The sequence below is a fragment of the Diabrotica virgifera genome, chromosome 6 (assembly GCF_917563875.1).
Source record: "Diabrotica virgifera virgifera chromosome 6, PGI_DIABVI_V3a".
Taxonomy (NCBI): Eukaryota; Metazoa; Arthropoda; class Insecta; order Coleoptera; family Chrysomelidae; genus Diabrotica; species Diabrotica virgifera.
Window position 1 is genome coordinate 189,020,230 of NC_065448.1, and position 25,905 is coordinate 189,046,134.

The following is a 25,905-nucleotide window of genomic DNA, read 5'->3' on the forward strand; positions in this document are numbered from 1 at the left end:
TTCTTATCTCCTTTCCTGAAGAACATCAGCATGATCGCTGGTCCATTCATCTGGTATTTTGTTCGTGGTGATTATTTTATAATTAAGAAGTTGCAGTTGATGCACAAGGTAGTCAGCTCCATATTTTAAGAGTTCATTTGTTGTTTGATATTCCCTTGGTAACTTTCTATCTTTTAATTTGTTTATTCCTTGTTTCACATCTTTTTGGGAAATTTCGGTCTTTGCATCAGTATCTAATTATATTTGGCGTTTCTGGTAAAGATTCTTTGTTTCCTTTTTCGGCACAGGACATATTCGGCACACATTTCGGAAAGGAATCCATAAAGATTAACAGGAATTCTATTTCATTTTAAAGAAATACAAATGTTAATTAAAATCAAAAACCTTATAAAAACTCTAAACTATTTTTAAATGCTCAAATCAAAATATCTCTTAATTGGTAATAAAAAAAAATGATGATACATTTGTAATTACTAAAAATTAATTATTATTTATAAAAAAAATTAGTACTAATAAAAAATTACAGATAAACTTTGGGTTATATAAATACACACTAAGTTTGTTTAATTAAATTAACAATTATATAGTTTTAGTTCTACATATTCGCAGCACTCCGACTGATACAATATGTTGAAAATTATAATTTTCTTATCCAGTGTTGTAGCACTTGGTACTGGTAAGTCAAATTATAAGTCCCTTATAAATTTTTTGTTATAACTTATGGTAATTAAAAAAAAATAGAACGGGATAATACCCGATCAGTTTCATAAACACCCCAGTTTCTATTTTATCTAAATTCATTCTAAAAATTATCAAGAACTTCACTACCCAATTTACAGTTTTGAATTCTCGCCAATTAGTTGAAAAACTTCAACTTATCCGAATATTACTATGCTTTCCTTTGATGTTAGCAATTTATTTACCTCAGTACCCAAACATAAATCTATTAGTCTGGTTAAGTCACTTCTTCTAAATAACTTTTAAATATCACTCCTAATACCACTTCGTCTATCATAAATATTCTCAAAATTGGTCTATCTCAAGATTACTTTGTTTTCAATAACAACTTTTACTAACAACCTGATGGTCTAGCAATGGGTAGTTGCTTATCCCCGTTTCTAGCTAATGTTTTTATGGATCATTTAGAATCCAACTATATCACAGAAAATACTGAGATTTTACACTGGTTCCGTTATGTAGACGTTTGCTTACTTCTTATCTCAGGCGATTCCAACTCAGCACAGAATTTACTTCATAAAATTAATCAAATCCATCAAAAAATCACTTTCACTATGGAACTGGAAACTTCTAACTCCATTAATTTCTTAGACCTGTCTATCACCAGACTATATGACCATTTCAACTTTGGGATCTACCGTAAACCCACTCAAACAGATCATGTAATTCATTCATCATCTAATCATCCTCTTTCCCAGAAACTTTTTTCATTCCGTAGTTTTACCCACAGATTAAATTCTATTCCTCTTTCATCTACTGAATTTAACAAAGAATTAAACATCATTAAACAGATTGCTATAAACAATGGTTATGACTCAGATATCATCAATAAACTCCAACATAAAAGAGAGCTCATTTTACTTAAACAGTCAGCTTTTTCTTCTACTTCATCTACAATCTACAATAACTCCGATTTATGCTTCATTGCTTTTCCATAACCCCAATCTATCTGAAAGAGTTAAATACATTATTACCAACTCCTGTGATAATATAAAAAATTATTTTAAAGTTAATAACACCCTTAACAAGAGTTTGACCAATACTAAAGATCCAATCCACTACATGAACCGTAGTGTTGTATATAAACTCTCTTGCTTAGATTGTGATGCTACCTACATCGGTAGAAGTTGCAGATCTCTTACCACCAGATCCCTAGAACATAGTAAGAGAGATACTACTTCTTCTTTCTCACATCACCTTAAAGTCAATAGACATGAACTTAAGATTCCTGAGGGTGTCCAGTTGATGCACAATATACAGCAGAAAAACACACTTCGATTGGACTTGTATGAAGATTTGGAGATTCTCCGAGACTTGAGGTCCAGTCCCAATTGTGTGAATGGACAAACCTCCCTTAAACGTAATTTTACTCCCATTCACCGCCAACTTCTTTCCTAAATTCCTTGTTTTTTCCAATTTATTCTTCACATATAGCAGCTTTCCTTATTTCACCCATAAAACCTTTAACTTAATATTCTATTTCATAGTTCACTCCCTTCTATTTCCAAAATCTCCTTTCATACTAATCCGTTTTACTCTACAAACCCCCAGTAACACCAATATAACTAATTCACCCTTTGCCATTTTCTCACCCTACTTTCCCATTTATAAATCATTGACCTTATCTATTTGTCTATTCGCCGCTTGGGTCTTCACTTCGTTCTTTGGTTTTTTTCCAAAATGTTTTACTTCTCTATTAATTTAATTCTTTTTATACAGGTCCTCTTTCTTTTTTATTTTTATTAAAAATTCAAAATTTTAATCTGCTGCATCTAACTTTCTAGCTACTCCAATATTCTAACTTTTCAACTTTATTCTTGTTTTACTATTTTTAACTTTTAATTATTTTCCAAATACAGTTTGCGTTTTGTGCATCCGGCTGACACACTTCTTTTGAATCTTTTGTTCATTTACATGTTTTATCAACTTCGATTTAATTTAAAAATTCAAATAATTCCATTTTCTTTTCTATGCATACTTTTACAATATTTTCCTATATGTTTGACTATAACTAACACGTTTTCACATTCCGTAAATTATTTATATTTTTTCACCTCCTCACCAATTTTTCCAAATAGCTATTTTCATACAGAATCAATATCCTACTAGACTTATACAACCAACATTACAGTTAACAAATTTACCTTGTCTATACACACTAAACAACTTCTCTATCAATTCAACGTTTTAACTTTCATCCCCAAGGCTATATACAAAAAAAATTTACTTTCATTAACCACTAATTTAATCTTACATTTGTTTTCATTACCATATTATGACAATAATTTCGATCAAATTTAATTTTATAGTAAATTTTATAGTAATGGTTGTAATATTTAAAAAAGTAAATTTAAATTCTAATATTATAAATTAAAATTCCAACACAGACTTAAACTTAAATTTCCGTAACCCATTGGATCTTGACCATGGTTAATACCTTAAAAATTGCCCTTTCCTGGATGTCAATGTCACTGACATTTGAAGTATTTCTACTTCCTTCTAAATCATTGACAGACCAAACGTAGTTCAATGTTGACCTATTCATAAAAAATCTCTTAATTAATGGAGAAGTGCATCATGTTCCTAGTAGTAATCCGTTGGCAACCAATGTAAGCCAAATAATTTTACAAATTTCACCATGTAGTTAGAACATACATCTTGACCAGTGTTTGGAATTGTGGCTATTTAGCAAGGACAGAGAGTAAGTAATTTTAACCACATTTTTCAATTTTTTAACATTCAAAATTTCACCCTTTTTCAATTTTATTAAGTGAGATTACTTACTTTTAGGTTCACTGATGATGGACTGATAAGTCCGAAAACGTTATGAACGTAATCCGTTTGGATTCTAAAAGTTTTTTGAATTTTTATTAAATATACCAACTACACTAGGGAGTTTTACTTCATGTTAATTTTATTTATAATTTAAAATCCAATTTATAAGTTTATTACGTCCATAAAGTATAAATACAGTGTGGGCCAAAGAAAACAGTCCACCTCGATATTTGGCAGTATTTATTAGATTTTAAGGAAACAAAAAAAAAGCCGATTTTTGATCTAAGAGGGACACATTTTTCCGGTACATATATCTGTCACTTGTCATTCCCCTCCCTTTCACTTCCCCCACCTTTATTTTTAAATAGGTAATAGGAGTCGTGTGCTAGCTCATTTAAAGGTAATTTGATTCTTTATTTAGCAATATTAATATTGATATAAATATTTGTACAGGGTGTCCAAGAAAAATTATTTTTAATTAAATTAATTGACACAAAAAGAAGAATGTATGTAATTTATTTAACTCAAAATACGTTCTACTGCTGACAGAAAATAGAAAAAATATTTATTTCATAAATAAACATTGTTTGTTGTTTAAATACAATATTCGACCTACCAAGAGGCAGATGGGTGGCAGCTTGAACATTGAAATTAAGCGAAAAGCAATGTTTATTTATGAAAAACATTTTTTTTGTTTTCTGATAGCAGTAGAATGTATTTTGAATTAAATAAATTACATACATTCTTCTTTAATTTACTTCAAAATAATTTTTCTTGGACACCCTGTATCAATAATTATGTCAGTATTAATATTAATTTTAAATGAGCTAGCACACGGCCCCTATTCCCTATTCAAAAATAAGGGGTTGACAAATGGCAGATGTATGTAGCGTAAAAATGTGTCCCCCTTAGATAAAAAATCAACCTGTTTCTTCATTTCCTAAAAATCTAGTAAATACTACCAAATGGAGGTGGACTGTTTTATTTATAACTAACTGACCCGGTGAACTTCGTTGCACCTTAGATAATGTGTCATAATTAGATAATGTGTCATAATTTTAATTCTAGATCAATTGGTCGAACGCAATTGCTAGAGATCAATAACTCAAAATCAACTGCTCGATATAAAAATTGATCGAAATAAAAATTGCTCGAATAAAAAAGAAAATTATATGTCCAAATATTTATTCACAATAATGCAAAATTTGTAGGTATATAAGAGAGGTACATTTAATAGGACAAATTATTTAATATTCTACGTATATAATCACAGATATTAATTTGTGGTTCATAATATGTAATTGTTTATAAAACGCAATAACCTATCAACACTATCTCTATATCTTCTATGATCATTTTGAGGTTTTTTGCCACTTATGGATACTCGTTCTCAGAGGCATCTTTCAGTGCATTACAGGTTTTCGATTTCTTTCTAACGCATTAAGTTGGAAGTGACAGAAAAAATGGTACGTCCGTGATCACAGTTTGTTATAACATATATTCTAGTTGTTGATAGATGGCGCTATAATCGAACAAAAAATGATTTAGGAATTATATATACGACTATAATCTGTACAATTTATAAGACTATACAAATCAAAGAAAATAACATTTTATAAATGCAATAAACACAATTGATTTGTTTTTATACCAAATTGCAAATTAAAGGGTTAAACTGCAATACCCTTTTCATATTTGGCTGATTACGATTCTGACAACTGTCACAATTAACTTAAATGTCAGATTATAATAAATGTTATAAATGTGTATTACCACGGACTTACCTTTTTTGCGGTTACTTGTGACATACTGAAAAATGCCTCTGAGAAGGACCACACTGTTCAATTTTTAGTTCATTTAAACTTTGTTCTTGTTCTAGAGCGGAAATAAATTTCTGCCGTTATTTTTCTTATATTTCCAAAGCTCAAACATAGTCTAGGCGCCAAATAGAGGTCACCGTGTCATTTTCAATTCTGATGGACAAACTCAACAGTTTCTTATGGATTTTGGGCTGCTGATTACGAATTTCGAGGGGGGATTTCGATACGAGTGGTCAAAAAATTGTTATAAACAATTTAATTGTTTATAAATTGGTTATAAGGCTCTGGCTCATAAACTAAAAGAGACAAAAAAAATGTTTCAAACAAAATTTGTTCCCTAATAAAAACCGAGGAAACAACCGTTTACTAAACTTAAATCCGACAATTAGAACTCAAGATATTGTAAAATTAGTGCACAATGCAAATTGCATATTGCAAAATGAGTATTTTTCGAAGCTTTACCGATCGTAACTCGGCTCCTACGCTCGCAAATGAGCCTTATAAGGTATCCTTTTAAAGCTTAATTAAGAGGCTTCCAAATAAATTTCATTAAATTATTTGATCTTCATTTGTTTTAAAGTTATACCCTTTTGAAGTTAAAATTTTCTTAAAAAAATTGTACATTAATTTGTTTATAAAGGTTTCAAGCAAACTTGAGTTATAAACATTTATACTTTAATTAATAATAATAATAAAACAACTCAAAAGGAACCATTTGAGCTTACGAAAATGTTCGTAAGTTTATTTTTTGGCTAAGATGTCGATATTTTAATGGCGCGCTATGAGGCGCAAGATTGGCTCACAGTCAAGTAAGTATGTATTCTTCGACGCTTTATCGATCGTAACTCGGCTTCTACGCATGAAAATGAGCCAATATGCGATATCCATATAAAAATGGATCGAGTTCTTTTGCAGCATCATCATTGCATATAAAACGAGCATTTATGATGTGACGGCATACACACAATTGACGGGCCTTGATGATGCTGCAAAAGAACTAGATCCACTTTATATGGATATCATATAGATAATTAGACTCTGAAGCCTCAAAAAGTTTTAGTTTTACTGCCTACAAGAACAGACTTGTAACCACCATGTAACTGTTAAAATTTCGCTAAGAACTTATGCAGATGTAAAAAGCTGATATTCCCTGTATATATCTATGCAGATTTGCAGATGCATGAAAAAAATGTTTGTAAAAATAGTATTAATAAATAATATCAACTTACTTTTTAGTTATACTTATGAAATATTAGTTTTTAATGTTTTTTTTTCTCATTTAGTGCAAAAAATAGAAGACAATGTAAATAGAATGAAAGGTGATACGAGGTACAGTATGATGATTTAATTATAAGAATTATATGATAAAATTTTATTAGGATCTTCAAAAATGAAAAATGAAGATAACGTATGTATACATAGAAATTATAATTTGCATCGAGAAGTTGGCGCGTGAACCTTTACGCGGTGAGCCGATCTTGCGCCTCATAGCGCGCGCCATTAAAATATCGACATCTTGGCCAAAAATAAACTTATGGACATCTTCATAACCTCAAATTGTTCCTTTTGAGTTTTTCTATCGTTATTGTTCATTAAAGTATAAATGTTTATAGCTCAAATTTGCTTGAAACCCTTATGAACAAATGAATGTACAATATTTTTAAGAAAATTGTAAATTCAAACGGCTATAACTTTAAAACAAATGAAGATTAAGTAATTTAACAAACTTTGTTTGGAAACCTGTTAATTAAGCTTTAAAACGACACCTTCTAAGACTTATTATCATGCGTAGAAGCCGAGTTACGATCGATAAAGCTTCGAAAAATACTTATTGTGCAATTTGCAATTTGCATTGCGCACTAATTTTAGAATATCTGTAGTTCTAATTGTTAGATTTAAGTTTAGTACACGGTTTTTTCTTCGTTTTTTATTAAGGAACGAATTTTATTTGAAACATTTTTTTTATCTCTTTTAGTTTATGAGCCAGAGCCTTATAAACAATTTATAAACAATTAAATTGTTTATAACAATTTTTTGACCATTCGGATCGAAATCCCCCCTCGAAATTCGTAATCAGCAGCCAAAAATCCATAAGAAACCGTTGAGTTTGTCCATCAGAATTGAATATGACACGGTGACCCCTCTGGCGCCTAGACTAACATATTTAAGATTTATAATAAAGATGTTTTCAGCATAAATTAATATACGATTATATATGTGGAATATCATATAATTTGTTCTATTATACTATCTCTCTTATGTCTGTATTTTGTACTATTGTGAATAAATATTTTAGATATACAATTTTCTTTTTCATTCGAGCAATTAACTTTGAGTAAATGTGACCTTTCGGCAGTTGCTTTTCTCTGTAATAATTGTATAAACTCTAAAAAACGTAGGTGTTCTACAAAATATTTTATAGAAAAATTTTTTGATCAACAATAGAGTTTGATTTTATGCTTCTGTATTTTGGTAAAATTTTAAAAGCATTAAAAATAGTAAACTGACGGACGGACCTATTGAGGCAGAGAGCGAAGTGTTCTTGCGCTAGTTTTTTGGGGAAAAATTATTATTGTAGTAGAGATACACGCCTTCGCCAAAATTTTGATTATTATACTAGAGATGCGCCTCTATAAAAGCATCTGCCAAAATTTTGATTATTATACCAGAGACATGGTCCTTCGGCAAAATTTGGAAATATTTTTGGTACATTAAAAATAGTAATCGATAAATTAAAAACTTCATAATTTCACGGATGTTAGTACAATTTTCGCCCGTTCTTCTCGTGTGCTTAATGTCGTCTCTCGTGCTCTCGTGTTGTCCTACGGGCTCGTTTTGTTATCTCGGAAACTAATTGAGCTAGAGAGACGATTTATATACCGTTGGATAGTATCAGGGAGTATAACTGCCAAATTTCATAAAAATCGGTCTAGTAGTTTCGGAGGAGTATGGCAACAAATACTGAGAAAGAGAATTTATATATATATATATATATATATATATATATATATATATATATCAAGCAGTGATTCTTGAGGATGCAGTCTATTTTGGCCCACAAGACAAAGAAAACTCTTTGACTTACTGTCAAGCTTTCGAATTTATTTTAATTCTTTTTCAAGACATCTGTTGACAAAAATATACAAATATAAAAATTATGTAGGTACTTACAATTTTCTTAATTACTTACTAGTCATGAGATTACATTGAAAAAATTTGAAACTTTACCAAAAGGACAATTATGCACATAGGTATGAAAAATTATTTTTAAAAACTTCAGTTATGTTGTCATGTTTGAAATATGTCATGAAATATGTAAAGTGTATACACTTTATATAGGAGGAAAGTAAAACTAGTAACAACATATTTTTTATTTTTTATTAGATTGATCTATGAAAAAAAAAATTAATAACATCAAACCCAATTAGTCCAGTCATTTTTTAAAGCATGTATATAAATTTTAATGTTGGATTATATGATAGAAAATCAGATTATGATGTACTAATTTTTTTGTTGATATGCTAATATGTAACAATAAATGTTACTTAATTTGTCTATATCTGATTTTCTATTTATACATTTTTTATTTTTCTGTATATGTGTCATTTCTATAAATAACCTTTTCTGTTCATTTTTTACCCTCTGTAGGATTGACGCTTGTGAAAAATTAAATGTATGATTTAAATTAATTGAGTGGTCGGCTAACGCACAAGCTTGTGATTTATTTGTGTTAATATCACTTCTGTGAGATATTATTCTACTGTGCAATGTACGAGAAGTTTCTCCTATATAAACTTTATCACAGTCTGAGCAAGGAATTTGATAAACAACTTTTGAACTTTCTTTGGTCGTTAGAGGATCCTTAGTTTTAGTGTATAAATTTGCTATAGTTTTAACATTTCTAGTAGCAATTTGTATGTTTTCTAATCCTTTAAATAATTTTAGAAGTTTTGGTGTTAAGAATGGAATATAAGGTAAAGATCCAAATGTTTGTGATGTTGCTGGTACTAAGGTGTCAACTGGAGGGTTATTGTTTTGGCTATTATTTATTTCTTGGCTTGCCGTGATGGGTTTTTTGTTATATATATTATATTTGTCTTGTGGGCCAAAATAGACTGCATCCTCAAGAATCACTGCTTGATATTTGAATATACAGTCAAGAATACCATAATCTTATATATATATATATATATATATATATATATATATATATATATATATATATATATATATATATATATATATAGATGTTAAATATTTAAATGGCTATTAAGAAATAACGGTTGAAGATAAAAAAGTGAAAATTTAGGATTATATGTATATTTTGGTTCTACATCGTATAAAATTAAGAAAAGAACATTTGGCCAAAAAAATTTAAAATAATTTTGGGGGGGCAAGCCCCCTTTTCACTTAGGTAGACCGTTCCACTTCAGAAACCATCCCGGGTTCATGCACAACAACTTTGATTAAGGTCATCATACGATCAAATGCATAGTTTGCGAGTCTATACGGAACATACATACATACAAACATTCATTTTTATTTATATAGATATAATAAAGAAAATCATACCGAACAAATAAATAAAAGAATAATATTAATATGGGAATCATTCGGAAAACTGTCTTATTTTATAAGGAACATAAAATACCCCGTACACTATATTTTCCCAGTTACCTGCTCTGAGATCTCTATATATCATAGCATTTCCTATGAACTCTTTCCACCTTGTCGCAGGTATACATCAGGCAGGTTTCCACCTTCGTACGTATCCATCTTCTTCCCAGCAATATTCTTTTCGGCAACCTGTGCTCTGGAATTTCTTGTACAGGGTGTCCCAAATTGGTATGTTTTGCAGTGTATACCGAAAACTAGAGGAGATAGAAAAAAAGTAGTTAAGATGTCATGACTTCTTTTTTCGTTAAAGTAACGATTGCCCAATCAAATCATGAATAGCTCCTCACATTATCGAGATACTGGGCGATTATTGAAAAATGTCGAAAACGAAAGGGTTACAGATCTTCTTTATTAAGAAAAATTTTAAAAAACTTTATAGGAACTTTTGATAGATATATTATGGACGGATTCAGTGGCGTACAAAAAACTTTTTTAGGGGGTCTCGTTAAGGAAATATAAAACATACTTATGTTTTTTTAAATGGGACACCCTGTATATTTTGACATTTTTCGTTTACCTTTTTAATTCTCTTTCATCTGATATGACATATCATATATCTATTTTCAGTTGTTGGAGCTACCGTGCAAATAAATTGTTTATAGTTGACTTCAGGTTAAAGGCACTTAAAAATAAAACACTCGGTAACGTATTTTAACATTTTAATATTAGGGTACCAATCCTTGACATTTTTATTTAGCAAAAATAAAATCAATCAACTTAAAAAATAGGAATAACGCATTTACTAACAACAAAAAACTACTTAACTAAAAGAATTAATTTTACAAAAATAATAACATTAACATAAACCAACAAACAACAAAAATAAACAACGTAACAACTATAATTAATTTTACAAAAATATGAAAATTATAATAAATGTTCAAAATACTCCCCGTTTTGTTGTAATAATAATTGACACGATATTGATATCCTAACGATTATTTGAGAAGGATACAATTTGCAGAATGGTATATAAAAAAATGTAATGAAAATCCAAATTTTTATTCAAAGGTAATATTTAGCGATGAAGCTCGCATATCCAGTGCAGGAATATTTAACCGACACAATGAACTATATTGGAATGACTCAAATTCCCACTTAGTTCAAGGGATCAGGACGCAAGGCAGATTCGGTTTTAACGTTAGTTGTTTTGTCAAGCATAATAAATTAGTTTATCACGTATTTGACGATAAACTAACATCTTAGAAACTAATTTAAATAACATTTCTGATGAGTAATATTTGGCTGATCTTAATACATTTTGGTTCCGACAAGATGGAGCACCTGCCCATAATGCAGAATTCGTTAGAAATTATTTAAATAAAAAGTTTCATAATCGGTGGATTTTAACTCATGGTCCTGTTAGGTGGCCCCCTCGTTCACCAGAACTAAAACCTCCTGATTTTTTTATTTGAGGATTTTTAAAAAACAACATTTATAAAGCTGAATTTAACACACAAGAATTATTGCAAAGCATTTATCAAGCATTTAGAAAAATAAAACCAGTGCATAATATGCACTGCATATACTCAATTGTGTAAGATCTGTAAGAAAAAGGAGTCAATTATTATTACAACAAAACGGGGAGTATTTTGAACATTTATTATAATTTTCATATTTTTGTAAAATTAATTATAGTTGTTACGTTGTTTATTATTGTTGTTTGTTGGTTTATGTTAATGTTATTAACATATGTTAATGTTATAAAAAGTAGTTTTTTGTTGTTAGTAAATTCGTTATTCCTATTTTTTAAGTTGATTGATTTTATTTTTGCTAAATAAAAATGTCAAGGATTGGTACCCTAATATTAAAATGTTAAAATACGTTACCGAGTGTTTTATTTTTAAGTGCCTTTAACCTGACGTCAACTATAAACAATTTATTTGCACGGTAGCTCCAACAACTGAAAATAGATATATGATATGTCATATCAGATGAAAGAGAATTAAAAAGGTAAACGAAAAATGTAAAAATATACAGGGTGTCCCATTTAAAAAAACATAAGTATGGTTTATATTTCCTTAACGAGACCCCCTAAAAAAGTTTTTTGTACGCCACTGAATCCGTCCATAATATATCTATCAATAGTTCCTATAAAGTTTTTTAAAATTTTTCTGAATAAAGAAGATCTGTAACCCTGTCGTTTTCGACATTTTTCAATAATCGCCCAGTATCTCGATAATGCGAGGAGCTATTGATGATTTGATTGAACAATCGTTACTTTAACGAAAAAAGAAGTCATGACATCCTAACTACATTTTTCTACCTCCTCTAGTTTTCGGTATACACTACAAAACATACCAATTTGGGACACCCTGTACATGCCGTACCATCGGCAGGATTCTGTTTCCCAGTTTTTTTTGTAATTGAGCATTATATTTCCATTGTGCTCCATATTTCCTCTGTTCATATTCTATTCTCTCTGGGGATTTCTAGACATCTTGTCATAAAGTCCAGTTCAACTGTTCTTCTTTTGTTCCGTATTGATCTTGACATTGGCCATGCTTCAGCTCCGTATAGGGAAATATTCATTCTTATGATCTAAAAGATCTTTTTTTATTATCTTTGGTTAGATTGTTGTTCCACATCACTTGATGGAGTACTTTTATAGTTTGTTTTTCCTTAATGTGCCTTCAATAATTTAAGTTAAGTCATTACATTCTTTTCCTAGTCTTCCAACTCAACATCTTCCTATTGGGGAAGGGTCTCTCGACGTCCTTACTGTTATATTTGTTGTCATTTGGCTTATATGATCATACTTTTCTACTATTCTGTTTCTTACCCAGTTACTAATGCTCTGCACCTTGCATTTCCGTCGTAAATCTGTACCACTTTTAGCTTTGTCTCATAATGTCACCATCGATTTTTCGAGGGTTTTCATATTCGCTGTTTCGAGCAATCGTTTTGTCCTCTATATGTCAGGATGTATTTTTGCCGCGTTTGTCATTATTCGGCTGATAACTGTTTTGAAAATTTTGACTTTCATTTCTTTTCCGAAATTTCTTCAGATTGTGTTATTCAGGCAGCCTGCGGTTCTGTTTGCTCTATTCTTTTAAACTTCTACTTCTGTTTCGAGCTTTCCGTAGCTAGATAGTGTAAGGCCTAGATATTTAAACTCCGTCACTTGTTTTATTATCTGACCCCCCAGCTCTAATTTATATCTTATTTGACTTGCTGTTATAACCATACATTGTTATGTTATAATCATCTTATTTTATAGTCAAGTGTCTACATTCTACAATGATTAGAATCTATTGTTAAAAAAACTAAAAAAAACAGGTCTTGATATTTGTTTGAGGTTATTCTTCGGTTTAGGGGGCTAAAAAAATTTGGGTCTAGTATTGATTGATGAAGAACCCCATGATATTTTTATTTTTGGAATATTGCTAGGGGCATTTTTCATTGTCTTAACCGGCTAGACCATTTCTAATAAATCTTCTCACTGGACAGGTCACCCTGAGGTATTATTTTCTCTATCAATCAATGATCTGTATAGAAATATTATGTCCTCTAGAAAGTTGATCGAGTTTGTCAGCAGCAATGTTAGAATAATACCGTTTAAGTAGATTATACAAAAAGATTCGGTAAGGCCAGAGCAACCAGAATGGGAAGACTAGATTACCTAATAGAATTTAAACCCCAACTCTCTAAGATGAAAAACTAGCTATTTTCTTTTTTTTTTAAGTTCCTAGATTCCTCTAGACTTCCTATAACATAAATTTGAACAGTTAATCTTTCACACAAACTAGTTCATAACACTAATTTTAATGAAAATTAATTTTGTTGTATTGTAACAGGTCTACACTGCTTTGTAAGTCTGTGTGAAGGTGATCATTGCAATAAACCCCAACTGCCCTATGGGAATGTTACTGAATGTAGAGACAATGGACACGCTTCTGATGTAGCGTGCACAACAATGGTAATGAAAGGTAAGATTATTTCATTCATAGGAGATTCTGGCCAATAAAAAGCTACAGAAATAAAACTTAAACTGATTATTTTTTGATGATTTTAACTTCCAATCGTATACTAAGATATTTGATCACGTGTTTAATTCTGTCCAATCAGATTAAAATTATACTGAGAATTATCTACTGTAGAAAATTACCGATAGAATTTTTTAAGTAGATTGTTTCTGTTTAATGGCAACCAGTTTCCTAGTTTTGACAACTGTCACATTTAAGAAAATATCCATAATATATGCATTAAAAAAATAATCTTACGAATATCACACGACAGTAAGAATAAATAAGAAAATAATGCTTCATTTTTAATCAAATTTGTTGTCATTGGACAATAGCCACTCGAGCCCTGCGGGCTCTGGTGTCTATTGCCAGACATCAAATTTTCGAAAAACTGTCGCCTTATTTTCAATTTATATCAATTTCCCGTCGTCAAGTATATTACTTCAGATGCCCTTCGTTGATATGAAAAAATACTTTCAGTGACATTAATGATAATTAATATTTTAAAAATTATAAAAGTGATGACTTTCAACCGTCAAATATTTATGACAACTGTGTGTTTAATTGTACTAATTTGTATTTACATAAATAAATTACAATAAAATTTTGGTTTTGAACAGTTTTATTCATGAAATAATCGCAACAAATTGCACTCGATCTCTAAAATTAATATATAATTTTAGAGCTCTTGTGCAATTACTACTGATAATTCACCAGAAATTGATATAATATATATATATATATATATATATATATATATATATATATATATATATATATATATATATATATTTTATATATTTATATAATATACACACAGTGCGCCCCTAAAGTAATGCATATAAATTCATTATTTCGTAAACCGGCTACTTTAAGGAAAAATCCCGACACAGGTCGATTTTTATTTTTAATTTCCAATTTTTTGGTATATATATATATATATATATATTGATGTGATCTTTTTTATTGATATGAGATAATATGTCATTTAATTTAATCAATGCATTAATAATAATCTAATTAATTTACCAGATCACATATCAATATGTTTTCAATCTCAGGGCGTTTTATAAAATTAATTACTTACTTACGTGGCTTCTCAGTATTTCTCAATGGTTCCTAATCGGGATAGGAAAGAAAAGAGTAAAATAATACACACATATGGGTTACAATTATAATCAAAATATTGTTGATTTTATTTAAATGGCAATCACTGCTTAATATGTGCTAGATCTTATTATTCTTAAACATAACATTTACAAATGGGAACCTTATTTCCTTTTGGTTTCCAATTGAAAGTTTTTATTAACCTTTAACTATTAGGATTTATTAGCAACAATTCTATTTAACTTTGATGAAGCTTTTCTGATATTATTGATTATGTTCTTCAATTTATAATGTGGTATTTAATACGAAAAACCCATACATTCATGTCCAAACAAATGAGACTGACCTTTTTCTGGTGAACTGAGAATGTCTTCACACAAGACCCGTTTCCTGCTATCCTTGGCTGCGATCAAAACCTCGTCCTGGCTTTCAGTAATGTTCTCCTTTGAAGATTAGCTCGTATAGCTCTCGTTCCTGCTTCTGTCGTGATGCTGTGTTCTACCTTTTTCGAAACTGCAATCAGCTACCGGGACACTCTTGGCTCAAGGAGGTTCTTTACTCTCAACCTGGCCTACCTCTCGTTCCACGATAGATCTCCACACTCACGGAACTACACCGGCTTTCTCACTCTCCGTACACTACCGTCTACTACTGGACTTCACTTCACAGCTCAAAACATTCTGATCTATCTTTTTCATTCATTCCCCTACTTTCTAAATATCCCTTCCAGATTCACAAATCAACCTTCCACCACCAACTCTCATTCGCAGTATTCCTCAAAACCAATTTTTAATCTTTCTAAATATGCTTAATGGATTTCAAAAAAAATAGTTAATTCCCATTCTAAAATTACTTTCTACTATTTACAAAATTTAATGACCCATTATCTACTTCAACTGAGTCTTATTTAGCATAGGCTAATGATCGAACCTTCCGCGAACAACGATAATGAACTATTATCTATTTCAACTGAGTCTTATTTAGCATAGGCTAATGATCGAACCTTCCGCGAACAACGATAATGGTACGCGCCATTCACTTTGTTTATTCTAAGCGCATTGTCCCGAGTTTCGTATGCTTCTTCTAATCACTTCTTAAAATTAAATATAACAATTTGTTTTATACAGGTTGTTCTAAATTTATATGCCCGTGGTTGAGAAAATTGAAAATATTTTATATTAAATTGAATTCTGTTTATAATTATCAAAATTTAATTTTCATATCAAATAGAAATATAACAAATCCCCGCCTTGTATTCGATAAAATTTATCTGCATTTTTAAATAAATTTTCTCGAGGCAAAACCAACTCCCTGTATATTTCCTTACTTTAATCTACGTCTTATACCCCTTCTTCTTGTATTACTCTAATTAGTCCCACCTGTAGAGTAATTGTTTCCTTATTTTCAGTGTCCTCATCCTGTGTTAGAGTGTCGGCTATTATGTTGTCTTTCCCTTTTTCCCATATCAATTTTCTGTCTTTTTCCTCAGTTTTTTCACATACTTTTACCGTGCATTCTGCCTCCTCGTTTTCATATGCCTCCTCTTCAAATGCCACTGTTTCGATCATATCTTTTTTGCTTTCATTTGTTAGCTTTATTTCTTCTTCTCCTGAGCTCATCTCTTCTTTTGAGGAATCCCAGTTTTCTTTTGCTTTTGATACTCTCAATTTTTCTTCTTCTGGGCTCAACTCTTCTTTTGAGGAGCCACAGGTTTCATTTTCTTTTGTCTTTTTCTGACTTTTTCTCCCTTTTCTTCTTTGTCCTTGCTTCGTTGCCAAATTTATTTCCACTCTTTGTTCTTTACCTGATTCGTCCGTATTTTGTTTCTCCTGTTCCTTGTCCTGTTCTTCTTCTTTTTCTTCTGTTAGATTCATCGTATTATTTTTAAAATCTATCACTACATGTTTTTCTGCCAATTCGTCAACTCCTACTATCATGTCATGTGACATGTTTGGCATTATTACACATTGTAGTGCATACATCTTCTTACCCAGTCGTACCATTACTCGTATGCCTTCATTTATAGTTGCCAATGTCCGTTTGTTTGCGCCCACTAAATTTACCCTAGGTATTTTGTAAATTAAATTTGTTAAGTTAACTTCTTCTATTAGTTTTCTGTTGACCAATGTTATTTCAGATCCAGTGTCTATCATAATTTTAATTGGTTTCTCGTTGATAAATCCATCCACAAATTTTAAATTAACTCCATTTTTCTTTTCGTTGTTTCCTGCCAATTTAATAAACTCCTTGGGGTGACAAAAGATTCCTGTTTGATTTTTGGTTTTTAGTGAGCGCCGTCGTGAAAAGACGCCGGTTGCTCATCGTTGTTTATATTTTCGTCATAATGTCTCTCTCCGTCATATTCATCTGTCTGGGTATTATTTACTTCTCTTCTATTTTCTCTTGGTCCTTCGGATCTCTTTCGGTTTTCTCGATATCCCTGTTCATTTTGTCTACCATTATTTCTGTTTTCTTGATTTGAGCGTGTGGTGTTTCTATTCTGGTATTCTCGATTTCTGTCCTCATTCCATTGCCTATTTCTTTGTTCATAATTTCCTCTTCCGTTGTCTCTATTTTCGTTTTCTCTTCTGGGATTAAAATCTCGTCTTGTTTCATTTTTTGTTGTGTTTCATCCATTTTTTGATCCAATTTTTGTTGTGTTTCATCCATTTTTTGATCCACTTTATCCATTTTCTTTGATGTTTCTTCCTGATTTTTATCCATTGTTCGTTTTGCTTCATCCATTTTTTGTGACTGGAGTTGCATAAGTTGTAATATCTTTTCTAATTCTGACAATTCTTTTTTTCCTTATTCCATGATTGTTGTGTCTAAAATATCTTCTTGGTCTGAATTATCCTCTTGATTTGAATGTTCTTTTTGTTTTTTATTGTCTTTGCTTTGGCTTCTTGTCACAGACATTTGTTTTCAAGAAGTACTGTCCCCGCCAAATATGAAATTTTACTAGTATGTTACCAAGACGACTTTTTCTCGCCCAAATATTATAAATTGTCAATAAATATATCAAATGTAAATATCGTAAAAATAAAATATTAAATCAGTTATGTAAATTTGTACCTAAAGAGATCTAAAATTTTATGTTATCAAATGTAAGTATCTGACTTTTTACCACAGGCATATAAATTTTCAAATACCGGCTTTACTCTTTCTATCCTTCAAATTTGCCACTAGAAATACTTTTCCATGCTTTCCACGTTGGACGACAGTTGATGTGATCTTTTTTATTGATATGAGATAATATTCTTATATGTCATTTAATTTAATCAATGCATTAATAATAATCTAATTAATTTACCAGATCACATATCAATATGTTTTCAATCTCAGGGCGTTTTATAAAATTAATTACTTACTTACGTGGCTTCTCAGTATTTCTCAATGGTTCCTAATCGGGATAGGAAAGAAATGAGTAAAATAATACACACATATGGGTTACAATTATAATCAAAATCTTGTTTATTTTATTTAAATGGCAATCACTGCTTAATATGTGCTAGATCTTATTATTCTTAAACATAACATTTACAAATGGGAATCTTATTTCCTTTTGGTTTCCAATTGAAAGTTTTTATTAACCTTTAACTATTAGGATTTATTAGCAACAATTCTATTTAAGTTTGATGAAGCTTTTCTGATATTATTGATTATGTTCTTCAATTTATAATGTGGTATTTAATACGAAAAACCCATACATTCATGTCCAAACAAATGAGACTGACCTTTTTCTGGGGAACTGAGAATGTCTTCACACCAGACCCGTTTCCTGCTATCCTTGGCTGCGATCAAAACCTCGTCCTGGCTTTCAGTAATGTTCTCCTTTGAAGATTAGCTCGTATAGCTCTCGTTCCTGCTTCTGTCGTGATGCTGTGTTCTACCTTTTTCGAAACTGCAATCAGCTACCGGGACACTCTTGGCTCAAGGAGGTTCTTTACTCTCAACCTGGCCTACCTCTCGTTCCACGATAGATCTCCACACTCACGGAACTACACCGGCTTTCTCACTCTCCGTACACTACCGTCTACTACTGGACTTCACTTCTCGACAGCTCAGAACATTCTGATCTATCTTTTTCATTCATTCCCCTACTTTCTAAATATCCCTTCCAGATTCACAAATCAACCTTCCACCACCAACTCTCATTCGCAGTATTCCTCAAAACCAATTTTTAATCTTTCTAAATATGCTTAATGGATTTCAAAAAAAATAGTTAATTCCCATTCTAAAATTACTTTCTACTATTTACAAAATTTAATGACCTATTATCTACTTCAACTGAGTCTTATTTAGCATAGGCTAATGATCGAACCTTCCGCGAACAACGATAATGAACTATTATCTATTTTAACTGAGTCTTATTTAGCATAGGCTAATGATCGAACCTTCCGCGAACAACGATAATGGTACGCGCCATTCACTTTGTTTATTCTAAGCGCATTGTCCCGAGTTTCGTATGCTTCTTCTAATCACTTCTTAAAATTAAATATAACAATTTGTTGTATACAGGTTGTTCTAAATTTATATGCCCGTGGTTGAGAAAATTGAAAATATTTTATATTAAATTGAATTCTGTTTATAATTATCAAAATTTAATTTTTATATCAAATAGAAATATAACAATATATATATGGTCGTATAGTGACGTCATCCACCTGGGCGTGATGACGTAATCGATAATTTTTTTAAGTGAGAAGAGGGGTCATGTTATAGCTCATTTAAAAAAGTATGCAAATCTCTATTCCATAATATAAACATTAACATAATTATTTGTACAAAGTATTAAAAAAACATTTCTTTTAATTAAAAGAGTTGAGACAAAAAGAAGTATGTATGTAATGGATCTAACTCAAAATACGTTTTAATGTTGTCAGAAAAGAGAAAAAAAAAATATTTATTTGACAAATAAAAATATTGTTTTCGCTTACATTCAATGTTAAAACTGCCACCCACCTGCCTCTTGCCCGTTTGAAAATTTCGTTTAAGCGAAAATCAATGTTTATTTGTCAAATAATTTTTTTTCTGTTTTCTGACAGTAGTAAAACGCATTTTGGATTAAATAAATTATATACATTCTTCTTTTTGTCTCAATTAATTTACTTAAAAAAATGTTTTTTGAACACCCTGTATAATTAATTATGTTCATGTTTATATTACTGAATAGAGAATTAAATACCCTTTTAAATGAGCTATCACATGACCCCTATTCTCATTTAAAAAAATCATCGATTACGTCATCACGTCCAGACGGATGACGTCTAGTGTATGATATATATTCCAAAAAATCGTAATTTAAATATAAAAATCGACCTGTTTCGGGATTTTTCCTTAAAGTCGCCGGTTTACGAAATAACGAATTTATGCGTTACTTTATGGTAGGGGAGCCCAAGCGGGGATTTTTGCAGTTACTCGAGCGCGTCAGATTATCATATGTATAGAAACCTGGTACCCTGCAGATGTACCTCTACCATATATTGGCTCTTAACACAGGGGAGTTCGTTAAGGGGGGCCCGAAAAAAACAATCTATCCTTAAAAAAACTCGAAATTGTCAGATTAATATAAGGCAAGTTAAGTGCATGCAAAAGAGTGTATATTTCAAAAATCTGACGATTTGAGCCAGGCGTAAGGAAATGGGTGAGTCCCAAAATTTCACAAGAAAAAAGTGAATATTTCGCGAAATGAATAAGTGATCGAAAAACTAAAAAACACGTGCTCAATATTTTTTAAAAATCTATCGAATGATACCAAATACGACTTCCCACAGAGAGGGGTGGGGGGTAAATTAAATATTTTAAATACGAATCCCGCGATATTTCGCGAAATGAACATCAGATCGAAGAACTGTAAAATACACTTATTTAATATTTTTAAAAAATCTATCGAATGACACCAAACAAGATCCCCCACGGAGGTGGGGTGGGGGTTACTTTAAAATCTTAAATAGGAGCCCCTATTTTTTTTGCAGATTTGGATTCCTTACGAAAAAATAAGTAACTTTTATTCGAAACATTTTTTCAAATTATGCATAGATGGCGTTATAATCGGAAAAAACGATTGTTGGAAATGGAAAATTAAATTAAAAAATGGCAAGCGCCCACTAAAATGGAAAATGGTACTTAACTTTTTTTGGTTTTAGGACCTACTCTTCACAACCCAATAGGTCTCCAAAGCGCTCGAGTGACTGCACATTTAGCATACTTTCCTCCCCTACCATTATGGTCGCACTGTATATAGTATAATATTCAACGAGCATCTAATGTTTTCTATTACTTACGATGATAAAGTTTGCAATCGTAATTCTACAGAGTGAGTTATAGCCATTACATAAGAGTAGGATACTATTATATAAGAGTAGGATAATGCAAGGAAGAATACAGGGTAGAAGGAGTCGCGGAAGAAGACGCATCTCCTGGTTAAACAATTTGAGAGCTTGGTTTAATTGTACTTCTGCTGATCTCTTTAGAGCAGCGGTATCGAAAGTGTGAATTGCCGTGATGGTTGCCAACCTTCTTAGAGGAGATGGTACATGAAGAAGAAGAAGAAGGATACTATACATCTCTACGACCTTCTTTTCATAGAATTTATTAATTTTAATTATCAACTACTCTCGATTAAAATTAAAATCTAGACAAACGAATGTAGTTCACCAATAGTACGTGGCTGAATATTTGGTTGCTTACTATTAGGAGGCTGTTACGAAAAATGAAGAGTTACCGGTAGTTATACCAAAATGCAAAAACTATTTATCTCTTTAATTCAATTATTTAAATTATTTGGAAATGGTTTGGCAGAGGCGTAATTTCAATAATTAAAACAATCTATTCATTTCAGACATTTATTTTAGTCCATATGGTGAGACCGCTCCCGCCTGAAAAAATTCTGATTCGGTTTCTCTGTGGATTCCTATTTAAAAATGTCCCCTTTAAACAAATCTGAAGGGTGCCGGGTGGAATTTTTGGGCAGAAATTGTTTAAACAATTTTTTTAAATAAATACAAAAGATCACCTTTTTTGCTCTCGAATATATATTTTTAGATTTTTTGGGTCATTTTAAACAAGAAAGGTATCTTCCAAATTTTCTTATAAATTGATAGTTTTCGAGTTATAGGCGATTTAAAATCTGAAAAATGCGAAAATACGCATTTTCGAGGCTTAAAAACTCATATTTAACCTAGTATTTTTGAGGTTGCCAGACACTTATAATGAAAATTAAACATTTAGCTTCAATATTCTGAAGAGTGATCGCGTCTAACCTTAATTTATACGGTTGTTTTTTAATTGTTAAATATGCGTGTTTATCCGATTTTTTTGCCGGTGCGGTGAGCTCTATTTCAAAAATCTTTCCTCCGACAAATATTTTTTGTAGATTCTTTGGAATATTCTAAATAAAATAATTATCTTGACATTTTTCTCAAAAGTTAATAGTTTTAAAGTTATAAGCGATTTAAAATCCGAAAATTGCCAAAAATACGCATTTCTGGATTTTAAATCGCTTATATCTTTAAAACCATTAACTTTTGAGAAAAATGTAAAAAAACTTATTTTATTTAGAATGTCCCAAAAAATATTTTTCTGGGGAAAATTGGAGATGGACATACATATTTAACAATTAAAAAAACAACGGTTTAAATTAAGGTTAGACGCAATCACTCTTCAGAATCTTGAAGCTGAATGTTTAAACCTCAATTTAAGTGTCTGGCAACCTCAAAAATACTAATTTAAATATGAGTTTTTAGGCCTCGAAAATGCGTATTTTCGCATTTTTCAGATTTTCAATCGCCTATAACTCGAAAACTATCAATTTTTCAGAAAATTTACAAGATACCTTTCTTGTTTAGAATGACCCACAAAACTTAAAAATATATATTCCGGAGCAAAAAAACGTGATCTTTTGTATTTGTTTAAAAAAATTGTTTAAACAATTTCTGCCCAAAAATTCCGCCCGGCACACTTCAGATTTATTTAAAGGAGACATTTTTGAATAGGAATCCACAAAGAAGCCGAATCAGAAATTTTTCCAGACGGGAGCGGTCTCACCACATGGACTATTTAAACATAAACCAAAAACAGAGGGAATATTTGCGTTAAATATACAATGAAAAATTATGTATTGACAATTGGACTATTAAATATAAAATATTGTTAAGACTTTAAAAGACCCTAACTTATCACAATTACATACACAATTACATACACCGTTAATACCTTGTAATATAGAATATGTAGATATAAAAATGCACCCTAAAGAGTAAAAATACCTATTAGGTTGTGAAAGAATCAGATATATGTACAGTAAACATACTAATATCAATATCGTTATTAATTAATACCCTGAAATACCTACTTTGTGTCTACCTTTGGAATGAAATCTGTATAATAAATATACCCCGTAGTCACTATGATAATAATAAATACCTTCGTATAGCTATACTCTGGTTTACAACGAAGGAAACGTTTAGTTTATTTCGTTGATACCTCTTAAATTAGATATAGACAAAATAGTAGGTATAGATAATATTGTATAAGGAATATATAGTATATATAAAAATAGAGATTATATTTAATTTATTAGTACTGACTTCCTCTGTTCTTGCTTGCGGGTCTCGTAGGGGTGTATTCTAGTTGGGCGTGATGGTGAAGCTAGTTACCAGGTGCTAGTTATTAGTGATGGTTAGTAGATGCTAGTTAATGCTAGGTCAGCTGCTAGCCCTCAAGGAATTTGACCTACCAAGGATAGAAATTAAAACTGTCAGTAGGGACTATAAGAGACAGTAGAAATACAAGAGACTATAAATCCTATATCCTATACTATAAATCCTGGATATTTTCCTCAACCGCCAATGGTGGAAATGGCCTAAGAAAGACAGAGAACATTAGTCCAAGCAACAAAAGCGACCAAAACTATTGATTATGTTATAAACTTATAAAATACATACATGTGTACTCTCACAAGTTGACGTTATGTCCCGTAACTAAACAAAATTTTCATCAGCCTACCAAAATATATACAGCCTCAAATCTGTCACTGGCAGAAGCACTTTAAAAAGACGAAGGTTTTTCATAAAACACAGATATATTTTGGCTGATGAAGTCGGATTTGCAAAATGTCTCTTTAAGGCAGGCCGCACATCAAAGAAACATGAAACGTAAATTACGTTTCATGGAAATAAACCACTGCTAAACAAATATATGTCCGGCCATTTATGAAACTCTCCGAAAATAAAAATGTGTCATGAGCATGAATCACATTCGTTTCATTGGTAGGCGGACTTTGAGATTTGTTTAGCAGTGTTTTCTTTTCGTGAAACATGTTTTTCGTTTCATGTTTCATGTTTTTCATTTCATGTTTCTTTGGTGTGCGGCTTGGCTTAGGAAGCATTTTCGGACCAGGTAAATTGGTTAAAATTGTCTTAAAATAATCTGAGGAATCTCCTATTTTTATTTGTCAGTAGAGTTTCTGGACACCCTGTATATTCTGTTAATACACACTATAACCTATAACAAGTAATTTTTCAGATTATGGACAGATCAGAGTTGTAAGAGGGTGTGGACTTGATCCCAAAAAGAAATTTAATGGTGTGATCTGCCCCTATGATGCAAGCTGTGACTACTGCTATACGGATTTATGTAACTCGGCACCACCCACAAATATGAACGTTGTTACCATTATCTCCACAATTTTTTTAGTTGCGTTACCATTGTGTAAATTTTAAACAAAGTTTATTATTATTAAAATTATTATGAAAATATTCATTTCGGCTTTTTATTTATCTACTCTAGAGACCTATAGGAACTGTCACTATTTTCCCTCATAACTCCGAAAATATCGACCGTACAAAAAAAAATTTAATGAAAGAAGGTATAGAAAATTATAGTTTCAACAGTTTTAGTTCTCATACATTTTTCAGTCGAGATTTTAAATTTACACTAATATTGATCCTCCCTGAAGATTAGAAAAATAAAATTTGAGGCAGCTCGGCATGTAACGTTAGGCCTGTTATTTGTCTAACCCGTCTGGACTATCCTTGCTACCTTTGTTATCTACCACATACGGAAATGGTTGTAAGGAAAAAAGCTGGGTGTGTCGTCAAAATGAAGCTATTCACGAAAAATTAGCTTGTTCTTAGTACTTACTTACTTAGTCCTAAGCCTTTCTACCTTTAGGTGTAAGGCTGGTGGAGTTGAGTTTGGCATTGTAGTCTCCATGCTTTCCGATCTTGCGTTAGGGTTCTCGCACTTTCCAATATCAAACCCTTCTTCTCGACTTCTTTCCTGATTTCATCTATTCACGTTTTCTGCTGATCTGCTGATTTTCGTTTCTGCTGTCTTGTACTCTCGTGTATTTGTGTACTTCTTTATGTTTAAATTTTGTATTTGTTATAACTAGTTTGTTTTCCATACATATTTCTATTATTCTTTCACCATTTCTGTTTAGTATTTCTTCTCCTTCTTTTCCCATGCACTCGTCTATTCTGCTGTTGTTGTTTCCGACTCTACCGTTTAGATCTCCCATTACAATTATGTTTTCTTCTCCATTATCAATTTGCATTTGGAGCTCCTCGAAAAATTTATCTTTCTCTTCCTTTCTTGCATCTTCATTTACTTCGTAGGCTGTTATTATTGTCCATATTTCTTCGTCCATCAGTTTCACTTTCACCGATAATATTCTCTGGTTAACATATGTTTCTTCTATAACGTGTTGTAGTCTATTCGGTGCAATTATTATCCCGACTCCTTCTTTTGCTCCCTCTTTTGTATCCGCTCCTTCCCAAAGTAACCAATATCCTTTGTGTATTTGCTTAAGACCTTTT

At 31.2% G+C, this 25,905-nt stretch overlaps 2 protein-coding genes across 2 annotated transcripts in view; one reads left to right on the forward strand and one right to left on the reverse strand.

Moving 5' to 3' along the window:
- LOC114328052 (uncharacterized) overlaps positions 1-25,905 on the reverse strand; it is a 314,894-nt gene that overhangs the window by 249,801 nt on the left and 39,188 nt on the right. The window lies entirely within an intron of this gene.
- On the forward strand, positions 558-24,847 carry LOC114328045 (uncharacterized). Its single transcript, XM_028276789.2, has 3 exons — positions 558-676; positions 13,808-13,939; positions 24,611-24,847. The coding sequence occupies exons 1-3, from the start codon at positions 628-630 to the stop codon at positions 24,805-24,807; spliced, it is 378 nt and encodes a 125-aa protein (XP_028132590.1). The 5' UTR covers positions 558-627; the 3' UTR covers positions 24,808-24,847.